The 15726-nt window shown below is 38.6% G+C and overlaps 1 protein-coding gene and 1 pseudogene across 2 annotated transcripts in view; one reads left to right on the plus strand and one right to left on the minus strand.

Annotated features, from left to right (window-relative positions):
- Positions 1 to 4586, minus strand: part of LOC144368318 (uncharacterized) — a 42453-nt pseudogene extending 37867 nt beyond the window's left edge. Inside the window, exon 1 of the transcript XR_013428118.1 lies at positions 4398 to 4586. The product of XR_013428118.1 is annotated as an uncharacterized LOC144368318 (transcript). The remainder of the gene's footprint in view (positions 1 to 4397) is intronic.
- A 9725-nt stretch (positions 4587 to 14311) lies between these two features.
- Positions 14312 to 15083, plus strand: LOC101970905 (neurotrophin-4). Its single transcript, XM_005342282.3, has one exon. The coding sequence runs from the start codon at positions 14439 to 14441 to the stop codon at positions 15081 to 15083; it is 645 nt and encodes a 214-aa protein (XP_005342339.2). The 5' UTR covers positions 14312 to 14438.
- The last annotated feature ends 643 nt before the right edge of the window (positions 15084 to 15726 follow it).

The following is a 15726-nucleotide window of genomic DNA, read 5'->3' on the forward strand; positions in this document are numbered from 1 at the left end:
GTTTCCCGGTTTTACTTGGCCACTGGTCAGGAAAAATATCAGCACTCCAGGTGATGGACACCCCCTTACTAGTTTCTCACTAACATGTATCCAGTAGAGTAGTTTGTAAAAATGTGTAAGCAAGGCCTCTGGCCTTGAGCTGAGGCTTCACAAAGATGTCTACATTTCTAAGAAAAGAGAAGTTACCAACTGGGCTCCATGGTAATGGGTGGAAAAGGAGGAAGGAAAGGGGAGAAGAAGCTCTCTTCTTCTCAGGTACTGTCCTTGAAGGGTTAACTTGTCCAGAAAAGTGAAAGAAAAAAAAAATGCTTTTATGTGACTTCTGCAGTCTGTGAACTTCTGAGCCCCTCCCCTTACATGATGGCTATAAAACTCTTAAAATACCTGAATTCAGGGTTCAGGGGATTGATTGATTACAGCAAAACTGTGCCCTCTGAGTCTGGATGCAACCAAATAAAACTGTTTCCTGCTATCTTCAGTGCCTTGCCTCATCTCTTTCTACAATATCATTATATTCAGTAAAATTAACAGAACAAAATATTACATACAAGTGATATCTGTGTAACAAATCACATGTATAGAAGCTTTCAAATACAATATATGCAACTTATCACAAAACAAAAATTTAAAGCGGACATAAAATGCTCCATTATACACACCATGTGTGTAAATAAAACTATATGTATAATATCCCCCATTAAAATTTTAGTAAATTTAAAATGTTTTTCTAAAATTTATCTAGGAAAAAAGTATGTAAAGTAGCCCAAAATCTCTAATTTTGAAGACCAAATACACTTGCTATTGTTATGTGACACTAATGTGTATTATGAAACTATATGCAATAATACGAACAATGAATCATAAATTAACAAAATATGAATCTATACATATGTCATTTTTTTGGCATTGTTAAGAGCAATAGAAAGGCCTAAATAAAACCATCCATATTAAAAATAATATTAGACATGAACGTCGAAATTATCCAACCTGAAGTTGGAATTTGGTATTAGTAGCACAGTTCATTATTAGAGTGTGTGTGCAGAATGTGCAAGGTACATTATACAATATACAATATTATACAATAATATATATAATAATAATATTATACATTATACAAAAATATTATACATTATACAATAATAATTTTGGCTAGCAAAGCAAGGCTGCACATGCTTGTGCTCTCAGTGGCTCAGGAGGATATGAAAAGATGCTCTTAAGTTCAAGACCAGTCTCAGCAATTTGATAAGGTCCTAAGCAAATGAATGAGACACTGTCTCAAAAAAGGGGAACAGGTTGGGCTATACCACTGTGACAAAGTGCCCATGGGTTAATCTCGTGTACCTAAATAAATTAAAATAATAATAACTCTGGGTTACAAAAAGGCATACAATCCAGTAATAATATTTCTGGGTATATATCTAAATAAATTTGGAAATTTTCTCAAAGAAATAACTGCAGTTCCATTTTCATTGTAGCTTTATACACAGTATTTAATAAAAGAAAAAAAAATAAACTTTCAGTCAGGCAAGGTGGGAATCTTGTAATCCCAGGGGCTTGGGAGTTTGAGGCAGGAGGATGGAGAGTTCAAAGCAGCCTTAGCAATTGTGAGGCACTAGCAAACTGTTTCTAAATAAAATGTAGAATAAGGTTGTTGATGGGGCTAAGTGACTGAATGCCTCTGAATTGATTTCCTGGTATGGTCCCCCCAAAATGAACTTCCTTTTAGATGAAAGGAACATCAGAAGATTCATTTCAGCTTCACAGCATCCAACTGCTCCCCTTAGAGGCTACACACTTACAGTTCAAAGTTATCTCTAAAAGGCAAGACTCAGAAACTAATATTTACTAAATAGGCCAAGAGACTTTTGTATCTGTGGGCACCTTATGTCAGATTGTTCTAAAACTAAGGACTGAACAAATATGGGAGGTTGTAATGAGAACACAATACACAGTAAATCCTTCAATGGGGAATCTTAACTCAGACACTGTGATAACTGAAACCACACTTAGAGATAAAACTAGATTCTCTGCTACACTGATTCCTGGGTTATTGATTCAATCCAAACAGATATTGAAAAAGTATTAAAGCTACTGGTTAATATTAATATAAAACAGAGTAGCCAGATTTAAAGATAGGTAGTTAGTGTAGTTAGGTACATTGGGTCTAACATTGAGTAAAATAAAGAAAATGGAGACCATTATAGAGAAGGGAGTCCAGGAAACCAGAACAACTGGGGATATTGAAATGTTAATGTCCCCAAGGCCTGCAACCCATTCTAAAGAATTGTTAATGAAGTAGCACCCAGCGAACAGGGAGGTGCTAATCAAACCACCCCAGGCCCTTCCTGCCCAGATTACTCCTCCAGGCCACCTATCTCCCACCTTTAGGCCTTCCCACCTGTATTCTATCACTGCAGGATAGAGGGAAACAAAGGACAGGAATGTGGAAGGACTAAAAGAATACCTTAGCTATAAAAAAAAAAAGACCTCCCCCTTCCAGGGATTCCAGGTCCCCTCTTCCTCTTGGAGGAAGTCTTTTCTTCTATCCTTTAATAAAGTCTTCTACCTTCTACTCTATTACTTGCCTAGGTGTGCTTCTGCAGTGTTATATGTCAGCATTCAGGGAAGCAAGGACTCATCACTGGTACACAGAGGTAATAATAGGTTATGAAAAATGGACCAGGTTATTTACATGGCTTTTGACTTTCAAACTCATGTGCACTCTAGCCCTTGTGATTAAACTTTCCTGTAGTCTACAACAAGTCTAGTCCCATTATTATTTTCCTCCACACCACGACAAAGATGTTTGCTGAAATGGTTTTACAGGTTATTTTAATATAGTGGTCTCACATATAAGGAAAAAAAAACTTTAATTGGGACACATTAACTATACTATTTTATTTAGAAGAGTCATTATTTTTAATGTCACCTTATTTTCTAAGTTTTCCCTTTCTTCTTATGTGAAAGACTCACAAAGATAAAGAAAATCTTTTAAAACTGCTCTCCAGTTCTTGGAGAAAAAAAATTACAAATAAGGCATCCCTTCAATATGAAACATGGGAAAAAATAATTGATCATGTTAAAACTGGAGTTTTGAGATGAAACTAAATTTTTCCATTTAACCATTTTTTTTTCTGAGGTTCTGTCTCACAAAGTTTGAAGAATAAAATCTATGAACACTCAGTGAAAGTAAGAGTAAAAAGATTTATTTAAGTAAGAGAAAATAGAAACTTCATGTTGTGGGAGAGGGCACAGTAGCATTAAAACCCATTTTGGTGTGCCAGCATTGGAGTTTATGTATGGCTTTGAGAAGAGTACGAGGCAAAATCTACTTAAAATAGATATTGAAAAAAGCATCCTGGCTACCACCTGGGTTTACATCTATCTTTTCTGTATCCCATCCTTCTTCCAGTAACTTCTACCTGGATTCATCCCTGGGACAAATAATTTAGTTGAAGGTATTCACTCAAGTGAGCCTCAAGGTTTTTTACATATGAAATAGGCCTTAAAGATGCTCATTAACATATCTATCCATTAGCTCCAGGTGTGGTAGAAAGCTCTCCATTATACTATCTATTCAATTTATCCTCAATCAAGGTGAGCAGGGAACCCAGGCTTTGTGAATGTGAAGTGAGAGCTGAAAATTTAGAGATTTATTCTCAGACCTATGGATAGCTAAACTGGAGTTCTGGATATAAGATAGCTGTTCTGGATTTGAAATATTGCTTATCCTAGACTTAGAGAGCTCAGGAGGCATGAGAATGGAGTGTTCAAAGTCAGCCTTACAACTTACTGGCTCCCTAAGCAACCCAGTGTGACCTTGTCTCTAAATAAAAATATAAAAAAAAAGGCTGGGGTTGTGAATCAGTAAATAAACATTTCTGGAATTAATTCCTGGTCACAAACAAACAAACATATATTTAAAAAAAAATCAAAACAAACACACAACAACAAAACTCGGGAGGAGCAAAAACACGGCTTCTTTAAAAACACGGATTCTTTAAAAACACAGCTTCTCTCATGCAGGAACACAGCCGATGTAGTTGGTCTCCTCTTCTGAGGATTATCTCAGTCTTCACCACACAATCTGGGGTCATGCTTGGCTAGTGGCACACAGCTAGTGGCATACAGATTTCCACATAGGAATTCAGGAAGGCCCTGAAAATACCATACAGTGATGGCAAAGAATGCCAGGGCTCTCAAATGCTGATCTAAGCTCCACTAGACTAGTCAGAGCAAACTAAAGAATGAGTTGCCACAGAGAGACCTTCTGGCCACCAGACACTAGAGAAACCTCTGAGGAGTCCCTGACCACCAATTCTGGTTCCCAACATTGCCAGTCCCACTGGCTTCAAATAGCCTTGCTACCCAGTCTCAAAATATGAACACACACTTACCATTTCCTGGCTTTCAGTATGCTTTCTTCTTCTCCCTGATAGTTTCTTTCAGCTTCTGTGTAGTGCAGAAACCTGGGACTCCTGATCTAGGACTGGAAGCACAGAAATGGATTCAAAGAATGGCAGACTCCAGAAACAAAAGGAACAGAAGATTGTGGAAGTCCGCCCCCTCATCACTGGCTGCATGAGGATTGGACACTTCTCACCTAACAGATTAAAAAGGGCTTCAGGCACTTCTTCCAAACAGAGCCTAGTAGGCCAACTCTTTGAGTGACACTAAATTGGATACAACCCCGGAAACAAATAATGTCAGAAAGACAGGTCTTTGACTGCTCTTTTTTTGTAAATAAAAGACTAGGGATCAACCATGTGCAGTGGTGCATGCCTCTCCCAGCAACTGGAGAGGCTGATGAAGAGGATTGTGAATTCAAAGCCAGCTTTAGCAATGATTAGGAACTAAGAAATTCAGTGAGACTAAAAAACCAGCCTCTACCTCAGAGCAAAGCCTGTCCAAGGAAGGGACATCACCTTTGTCTTTGGAAAGACCCACAGAGCACTCCTAGACATATTCCCACCCTGCTAAGTTGTTTATCTACAAATAACAGGAGAGATCTGCTGTGCCAGGTGTCCCTGACTCAGTCAGGCTAGGTGGGGATCCATAGCAACCCCCTAGCAGCCACTAATCAGCATGAGACAGGGAAATACCTGGGATGCCAGATGACCCTCCCAGTAGTTTATGGTGGTTGATAAAGTTTTGGGAAACCATGTAGTTCAGCACATACACCCCTTTTGGTTTAAACCAATCAGTTCAAAAAAATCCCCCTCTTGTAGTAACCAATCCCACCTACCCAACTTGTTCCCGCCAGTGAATGTGCTAATCATGTATTAGAGTTGTTATTTGATTTTCCTGCGGTGTGTGATGATTTGCTAAGAGATGCTATGATGTATGTGGGGGTCCCTGCCCTCTCCAAAGAATGTATAAAACTGCTGCAAACCCTGGGCTCGGGGCTTCTCAGCATCACCAGTTGCTGTATGAGCACGCAAGACCAAGCTAGCTCCCAATAAACACCTCTTTTGCTGCTTACATCAATCTTGGTCTCTGGTGGTCTTTTGGGGATCCCGAATTTGAGTATAACAAGATACTCTCTCTCTAAATAAAATACAAATATGGCTGTGTTATGCTCGAATCTCGGACCCCCAAAGACCACCAGAGACCCAAGATCGATGTAAGCAGCAAAAGAGGTGTTTATTGCGAGGTAGCTTGGTCCTCTGCACACACAGCAACTGGTGACGCTGAGAGGCCTGGAGCCCAGGGTTTGCAGCAGTTTTATACATTCTTTGGAGAGGGCAAGGACTTCACATACATCATAGCCTCTTTTAGCAAATCATCACACATCGTGGGAAAATCAAATTACAACTCTAAAACATGATTAGCACATTCACTGGTGGAAACGAGTTGGGGAGGGATGATTGGTCAGTACAAAAGGGGTATTCATTTGAACTGATTGGTTTAAGCCAAGAGGGGTGTACGTGCTGAACTACATGGTTTCCCAACATGTTATCAACCACCATAAACTACTGGGAGGGTCATCTGGCATCCCAGGTATTTCCCTGTCTCATGCTGATTGGTGGCTGCTAGGGGACTGCTATGGATCCCCACCTAGCCTGACTGAGTCAGGGACACCTGGCACAGCAGATCTCTCCTTTTATTTGTAGATAAACAACTCAGCTGGGTGGGAATGTGCTTAGGAGTGCTCTGTGGGTCTTTCCAAGGACAAAGGCCATGTCCCTTCCTTGGACAGGTTTTGCTCTGAGGTAGAGGCTGGTTTTTCAGCTGCTGATGTGACTCAGTGGTCATATGACACTGAGTTAAATCCCCAGTAACAAAAAACAAACAAACAAACAAACAAACAAAACCACTGGGGATCAGATCCACAGGTACTCACTAGAGAGCCCCATGACCCCAGAGTTGATGGATGGATTGATGGATGAATAGAAACATAGATAGATAGATTCCTGGGCCAGGGTCTTTAAATCTCCTGAGATTATTGTAACTGATATTACAATAATGCTATCCAGCCCTGAATTTTTTTTTTTTTAATTTGCTGTGAATTGCATTAAGTGTCTCAGGATGGAATCATTTTATGGCAGTGTTTTCTCCCAATACATAGACCCAGCCCAGATAGAAGTTCACTTAAATTTATCACTGTATATAAGGTTAAATTAATTTGTGAATACATATGTATATATTTTTATAAAAATAAATATCACAATTTAAAAATTTTATTTAATATTTCTGTTCTCTGGTATTATGAGAAAACATCTTGAGATTTCTACTCATAAGTAATTCACTGAGGCAGCAATGTCCCTCCTCCCCTAAAAATATGGGGCACAAATAAAATTTAATGTTTCTAGTATTAACATTAAAATGAAAAAAAAAAAAGATGGAGGGTGCAAGGTCTATAGATCTTTCAGTATCCCAGACTATGAAGTATAAAAAATAAAGAACAAACTTATTTGCAATGTTTCTTTGAGCCTAATGGTAGGATTATGCTGTCTATTTTTCCCTCTTTGGTATGGGGTACTATGAGAATATGAATCACAGTCATATATATATATATATATGTGTGTGTGTGTGTGTGTGTGTGTGTATAGTTAGATATAGATATAAATATAGATATTTTTTCTATAGTTCAGTACCGCCCATCAACAAAGTCAACTTTAAATTTAAATTTAAAAAGTTAAATCTCTATTTCTAGGGTCAAGCCCTAGCATAGATCCAGGGGTCCAGAAGGATGAGTGGCTTAGGTGAAAGAAGAGGAGGCAGGACTACAGTTGCAAGTTACAAGAAGCCTGCAGAAGTATATGACGCCCTAGAGGGGCTTTTATTTTTATACCTTTTTTATAGGTATTTATTCATGTAGTTAATGGATAGCTTCAAAGCTCAAACCTTTTTTGATTTTCATAATTTTCAAGAGTTACAATATTTTCAGACATGTATTAATTACCTAAGATATTGAGTACATTGTTTAAAATATTTTTCTGTAATCTTTGCCAATCATGATTAAGCTCAATCACTAGGTGCTAGACTACACAACTGGACTACATGTATCTTGACCTATTATTAATTTTAATTTTAAAACATACCTATAATATTATTAACCTTTAACTTTAAAGCATACCTATGATTATTGGTAAGCTTTCTTACTTCTAAAGTCCCAATAAAACACACTTAAAATAGTGAAAGCCTATTTTTCAAGAGCCTACTAATCTGAAGTGCCTCTAAAATATATGTATATTAATTTTATATTATTCTATTTTTAATTTCCAAGGTAATTTCCTTTTTTATATATGACCTATTTAACTGATTTCTTAAAGAGTTTCTTTGATCCTTGGTGAAATACAACAATTCTTTTTTTTTTTTTTTTTTTAAAGAGAGAGGAGAGAGAGAGAGAGAGAGAGAGAGAGAGAGAGAATTTTTTAATATTTATTTTTTAGTTCTCGGCGGACACAACATCTTTGTTGGTATGTGGTGCTGAGGATCGAACCCGGGTCGCATGCATACCAGGCGAGCGCGCTACCGCTTGAGCCACATCCCCAGCCCCGATACAACAATTCTTATGTCTTTGTAATCTTTAACAAAAGAGCAGCTCTTCACCTCAACCCATTTGCCATTAATATTAACAATGTGTTTCCCATTTTTATCATGAATTCCTGTGTAAGGCAAAGGAGGGTCTGTTAGTGGGGGGAATGTATGTTTCACAGGTTGCACTTTAGAATGTGGGGCTTAGTGTAAATTGTTAAGCTTTTCTCAAGAACCTTGATTTTCAATCTTTTCTTCATAAATTTCTTGAGGAATAACACTATCTGTTTGTATCCTGAGAGATATTAAAACACATCTCCAGGTATGTCTTAATTGTATCCTTAGTCTCATTCTGGCAATTTTCCTGCAATTTCAGTTCACACGTCTTTTATTATTGATTAATATGTACCCTATTATCCATATCATGAGTATCATAAACCAAACACTTAACGTTCCCCATGGTTCCAGTTTCCAGATGGTGGATCCCTGCCACAGCATCCCCCATGCTGTGACCCTGTCAGATAGAGTGCAGGAACACCTTCACCACACTATGTAAAAGACACCATCTGTTTTCCATATGACTTCTGTGAAATTTGTGATTGAATCTTGACATTCTACCTATAGTGAGTCAATTATTGTCACTGGATAACAAGTCATTCTAGAACTTATTGGCTCACTCAACTCCTAAGCCAAATCCCCAGCAATATTTTGTATTTTATTTAAAGAAAGAGTTTCACTAATTTGCTTAGCACTTTTCCCTTGCTGAAGCTGGAATTGAACTCATGATCATTCTGCTTCAGTCTTCCAGGACCCTGGGCTTACAGGAGTGCACCACTGCACTCAGCTCTGTTCACATTTTTAATGCCAGCATTCCCTCTTTGCCTTATCAACTATTTCTTATGCTATATTTCAAACGGATGCAGTATTTCTAATTTTTCTCCAAGAACAAGATGGCAGTTTAAAGATTTTGCTTTCTCTTTGTGAGCATTTCACATGAGAGAAAAGCAGACACAAAGAGTTTATTAGAAGTGATGTAAAGGAGTGAAGGAAAAAAAAGGTGACACTTTAAAGGGAGAGAATGTGTCCTCTCTGTAAAAAGAATAGCATGGCTCTCTTTCACTCCAGTTTTATTGGATATCTAAAAAAAAAAAAAAAAAAAAAAAAAAAAAAAAGATTCGAAAGAGTCCTGCACTGACCCCAGGATAACATCAAACTCTCAAGTATCCACTGCCAGGACAACTTTAGGTTAATTTAATTAGCCTTATGTTTACGATTTTTAATTGAATTCTTAAGAATAAACTCTTCCAGATTTTATGTTTAGTAGAAATTACCTTTATTTCCCTGAGTTCCAGAATCTGGTCATAACAGGGTCACAAAAGTCTCCCCTTCAGGGTAACTTATGTTTCTTTTATGAACATTATTTTGAATCTATATTTCTCCTGCAGAAAATAGTTTGGTAAAGAATATGAAACATCCTGTCCAGTTTATCCAAAAAGGAAGCAAGTAAATTGCTTCTTGGAAAATAAAGCATAGGGTCAATGTGTTAGGACTATTTATTTATTTATTTATTCATTCATTTATTGTGTGTTGAGATCAGAACTAGTCAACCACTGGGCTACATCACCAGCTCCTTTTTTAATATTTTATTTAGAGACAAGACCTCATTGATTTGCTTAGTGTCTCACTGAGACTGGCTCTAAATTCATGATTCTCCTAACTCACCCTTCCAATCTGCTGGGAATACAGGCATAGGGTACCACACAGAACCTACCATTTACCTTAAAGGTACTTCAGTTGTTTTACCAGGTTCTGTGAAAAATACTACAATGAAAATATAAATGTAGTGTTTTCTATGATGTAATGACTCCAATTTTTTTAGATAAATACACAGAATTACTACTACTGAATTATATGGCATTTTTATTTTAACTTATTGAAGAACCTTAATACCATTTTGAAAAATAGCTTTATTCAATTTATATTCTCATCAGCATTTTACAACTGAGTCTTTGTATGGATGTTCATATGCTCTGGAATACCTGCTATCTTTCAGATTTTTATTTTTCACTTCTAAATATTTTATTTATTTATTTATTTGTCATAGATAGACAAATAACTTTTATTTTATATATTTATTTTTATGTGGTTCTGATGCTTAAACACAGTGCCTCTTATGTGCTAGGCAAGCACTCTACAACTGAGCCAGAATCCCAGCCCCTATCTTTCAGATTTTTATCATAGCCATTCTGACAAGAGTACACAGGGTGCAGGAAATTTTTCATTTGATTGATGCATTAAATTTATGATGCATTAAATTTATATTCCAGGATATCAAGTAGCCAGAGGAAGAGTGTGCTATAAATATTTTCTGTGATGAAACAGAAATCTGTGATTTCTAACACATTTTTAACACTACTGCTGAAAATTTTGAATTTGCAAATAATGCAAATTCAACTGTTTGTAATGTATGAATATTTGCACAATGCTCAGTCTCTATTGCTTATAGAATTTAGAAGTTTAGGATACACTCCCTGGAAAAGAAGTCCCTAATTTTAGATGCTCTGTACATGGAGAAACTTCTTCTGGAAACAATTGGTAGGCCTGGAATTATTACTGGGGTGAACAAGGGTAGGTCAGGGCTGAGAAAGTACTTAAATTATTGAGTCTATCAGTAGTTTGCTTAATTTTTCCCTTTTGTACCTATAATTGAGTGGAGAGAGAAGCAATTCTTCCAGCAACAGAAGTTAGCAAAACCACTGGTAAATCTCTTTTTTTGGACAAACTGACATCTTTGATATTTAACTTCTCTGCCCTGATTTCAGATTGTGATGTGAATGAAAAGACTCCAAGTATAAGACTGCCACTTTGTCATTTTTATACTTATATATCACTTCTACACTAAGGAATAGATAAATTAAGATGAAAATCACAGAAAATTTTAAATTCAGCTTATATATGATTTAAATCTCTTCTCATTTAAGGTGACCTCTGATTCTGGGGGGATTTTTTTTCTCACATATGTGACAATTCACTCAACAACTCAAATACCCAGGTGTATCCCAGCTATTTCTGTATCCCATCCTTCTAGCTAAATCTGGCACATAATATTAGAGGGTTTAGAAATATCCATGAAATTGATGCCTCAGAGGTATCTAAACAACCTCATTGTAAGGAAATTTTTGAAAGTGATACCTACAAAACATGAAAATGAATCAAAGAAGGGTTATCAATACTCCTCTTTAAAAGTGTTATAAAATAGATTTTTTTCATTGAAGCCTAATGTAAATGATTATTTATATATATAGTGACTAGGTAGTACTTTTTTCAGATGTACAAACAGGATCAAATGCTGATTAAAGCCACATTTTCTAGAATCATAGGGAAGGGAACATAATCAAAGTACAGAAAGAATGCTGTTTTATTTGAGGTCCTATTATTTATTTGTATCTGAACTTAATATTCCATTACTGTGATATGCAACTCAAAATGATTCAGTCATTTATCTGAGTTCCCCCCTTTTTTTCCCTACAAAATGAGAAAATCTGGACTAGGTTATTTCTTAGATTCTTTATACCAAAAATCAGAGGACCAAAGGTAACTTTAAAAATACTTGGAGCTGGGGTTGTAGTTCAGAAGAAGAGCCCTCACCTAGCATGTGTGAGGCACTGAATTTGATGCTCAGTGCCAATAAATAAATAAATGTATTGTGTCCACCTACAACTAAAAAACTAATGTTAAACAAACAAACAAACAAAAAAACCCTCACTGATCTTTACTCATACAATAACATTTAAGGTTTACTTCTTGTTTATAAATAACACCATAATGGGGCTGGAGCTGTGGCTTAAAGGAATAGCATTCACATAACATGTGTGAGGAACTGGGTTTGACTCTTAGCACTACATATAAATAAAGGCCCATTTTCTGCTTTTGTGTCTTAGAATGATGCTACCCAATTTTGTGGCCATTGGCCATGTAATACATCAAAGTGACAAACTCAGTTCTTTTATTGTAGGATCTATATGCCAAAATATCATGTGCTTGAAGCTACAGGTTTAGATAGGATAGACACAGGATATTTCCATAATAGCAAAATATATTGAATGGTGATGTTCTATAAATCATCAAGTGCAAAGATTATTGACAATATGACATATTTAGAGTTCAAATCTAGTACCTTGCCACAAATACATGTTGGTAACTGTGTTTTGATACAAATTTTTGCCCAAAAGAATTAATAAATAAATAAAATCGAGTGGTTTGGATATAGCCTTCAGGTGGTACTTTTATGAATTCTGTTCCAGAGCATCTACTAGGTTGTATCTGAACTCTTCCAATCACAGAATTCCAAGCACCTCCATGAGAGGCCCCCTCCTTTTCTGGTAAATGCCAGTGACTCCTAAGATGTCCTTTGTCAGAATGCCTCTTACCTTCTAGTCTAATGAGGAAACTGGCCAGGCAGAGGACCACTACCACTGCCATTCAGATAAGTCCTGTGAATGGGCTTTCATAGCCATCCTATGAGTCTGAACCTGCTGGCATTGAAATCACACTTAGAGAACCTCTGCTCCAGCAGACTCCAATATTTAGGAGATTGGCCTGTATTTAGAACAGGTTGTAGAAGAACATGACTCAAGCCAACTCTGTTACAAGCAGGGGATGCTGTTGAAATAAGACACATATCACCACCACCAACAACAACAATAATATAAAGCCCTAGAATTGGTTATTGCATAAGTAATGGGGAAACAGCATTTCAGGTTGTTTTTAACTATTGACATCACATTTTTAAAATTTTTCTTACCTAAGCCATTATGAATCAATTTCTCTCTCTCTCTCTTTCTCTCTCTCTCTCTCTCTCTCTCTTTCTCTCTCTCTCTCTCTCTCACACACACACACACACACACATTATAAGGCATATATAAATATAAACACAGTTTTTCAGGGTAACATTTCTGTCAGTTGAAAACAGTGTGCTGCAACGAAACTTTGTACTCACCATAGAATTCCTAACGGATTTTGAACTGCCGAGGATATTTCAGTTCCTTTCATTTCTTGTAGAAATCATTCTTCCTGATTTGTTAGCATCATTTAATTTCTACCATGAGAGGACATTCAAAAATTTTCTTACTTTATACTTTTACTTCTATAAATCTCATTGTCAAACATTTTATGTAACTTATATATTGAACATATTTTCTGTATCTAAGATAAATTTAAGTTTTCAGACAGTAGAATTTTTTTTGTCCATTTTTGTTCTCTGCTGAATCTAAAGCACATAAAGAAGTACCTGGAAAAAAGAAACATTTGTGGTTTCAATGAATTAATGAAACACAAACAATATGTGCAAGACTCCTAAGGGCCAGAATGAAGTTGGGTGTCTCACAGAATCCAATGTGTCATAAAAAGTGATAGGTGACTCCTGCTCTAAATCAAACTATCATTTTTACTGTGAATAATAAAATTTTCCTTTCATTTTCTAATTTGTAAGTACTTGTATTTTGGAATCTGTTAGTTTCTTTTTGCAAAGAACGGTCTCATCCCTCTCTCATGAGAAGTTTTGAAGCAAGCCTGATTTCATAAACAAAGTAGAGTGGCTCATATTGTTACTGGAGTAATGTTTTAAGAGCACAAATCTAATCATATCACTCCCCTGCGTAAACTACTCTTTGGTTTCCTGTGTTTACAAGGTTCACTGGTCCACTGTCTTTTAAGAGACTCATGGGGCTGCAAATCATAATATATCTTCATTGGAAAGTCAATTGTGTAATGGCCCTTGCACTCAAGAATTGTGTGTACAGAATGGGTAACTTCTGGCTGCCCAGTGCCGCCCGAGCGCCCCCTGCCCTGACATGCCTTCGCGCGCCGAGAGCGCACAGGCCGCGCGTGTGCTGGCCGTCGTGTCTGTGCTTGTCATCCTCGTCTCTATCGTAGTCTTCTGCCTTGAGACGCTGCCCGATTTTCGCGATGACCGCTACGACCCGGGACTAGCTTCAGTGGCCGCAGCTGGCCCATTCCCCGCTCGGCTGAATGGCTCCAGCCCCGTGCCAGGAACCACTTCCCGCTTGCCCTTCAAAGACCCATTCTTTGTGGTGGAGACGCTGTGCATCTGTTGTTCTCCTTTGAGCTGCTGTTACGCCTGGTGGCCTGCCCGAGCAAGGCAGTCTTCTTCAAGAACGTGATGAACCTCATCGATTTTGTGGCCATCCTGCCCTACTTTGTGGCACTGGGCACTGAGCTGGCCCGACAGCGGGGTGTGGGTCAACCAGCCATGTCTCTGGCCATCCTGCGGGTCATCCGATTGGGTCCCCCAGCCCAGGAGCTTCAAGGTGGAGGAGGTGTTGACAGGTCTGGCAAACACCTGCTGCTTCCCAGATTTCTCCAGGCTTCCAGAATGTTGTAGACAAACAGCTATAACCACACCCCACCAGCCTCTCCCAGCCCAGGGTGCCCGAGAGATGCTCCCCCACCCCTCCTACTCCCTCCCCATCCTCCTGCTCTTCTTCCTCCCCAGTGTCCCAGTGGAGCTCCACCCTCCACCCTCAACACTGCCCCCATTTCTAGCCCCTGAGTGGGACCTTCTGTCTCCCCGAGTAGCCCTGTCCAGGGTTGCCCCTGCTGGACCCCCTCTGCTCTTCCTACTGGAGGCTAGGGCCTTTGGGGAGCCAGCGGGTGCCCCAGCCAACCGCAGTCGGCGTGGGGTGAGCGAGAAGGCACCAGCAAGTCGCAGGGGTGAGCTGGCTGTTTGTGACGCAGTGAGCGGCTGGGTGACAGACCGTCCGACAGCTGTGGACTTACGTGGGCGAGAGGTGGAGGTGCTAGGTGAGGTGCCTGCAGCTGGTGGCAGCCCCCCCCCCCCCCCCCCCCCGCAGTACTTCTTCGAGACACTTTGCAAGGCTGATGGTGCTGGAGAAGATGGTCCTGGTGCAGGTGGAGGAAGCTGCCGGGGCGTGGACCAGAAGCACTGGGTGTCCGAGTGCAAAGCCAAGCAGTCTTATGTGCGGGCATTGACTTCTGATGCCCAGGGCCGTGTGGGGTGGCGATGGATACGAACTGACACTGCCTGCGTCTGCACACTACTCAGCCGGAATGGCCGGGCATAAGGCCCATGCCCTGATCTTTCTGATCAGGCAAAGAAGAGATCTGGATGCTCAGGGACTTCAAGGATGGCCTGGCTGCTCTAAGGGCCTCAGTTAGGGAACTTAAGTGATCACAAAATCAAAGCTCTCTAATTTTAAGATCTCAATCCATGCAGGATGTACAACTAAAGCAAATGGGGTAAATGTACAACTAAAGCAAAGGATAAATAGGAGTTCTCCTAAAGGAGCTTGAAGGGTAATCATGGATATAACAATAATAGCCAATATTTACTGAAAAAAAAAAAAAGAATGGGTAACTTCTGAAACTCAATTTTCACATCTATGGGAAGGGATTATAATAGATATGATTTTATGTGATCCACAGGAGAATCAAATAAGAACATAGTTTTGAATAGCTATTCATGCTGAATAATTTCAAAAAAAATCTATTTTCATATACTTTGTATCTTGTAGCTAATATATATTAAATTTCTTCAGCACTGGACATTGAATGCAATGAAGTCAATGGTACATAAGATGATAACTGTGAGACAGAACCTCAGAATCCTTTGCTTTAATGAAATATTTAATTGTCTCAAGGTAATCTGATAGTGAGAAACATAAGATATCTTGGGACAGACTGCAGAATTGGATACCCAATTGCAGT

This window comes from Ictidomys tridecemlineatus, chromosome 11 (genome assembly GCF_052094955.1).
Source record: "Ictidomys tridecemlineatus isolate mIctTri1 chromosome 11, mIctTri1.hap1, whole genome shotgun sequence".
In the NCBI taxonomy this organism is placed as follows: Eukaryota; Metazoa; Chordata; class Mammalia; order Rodentia; family Sciuridae; genus Ictidomys; species Ictidomys tridecemlineatus.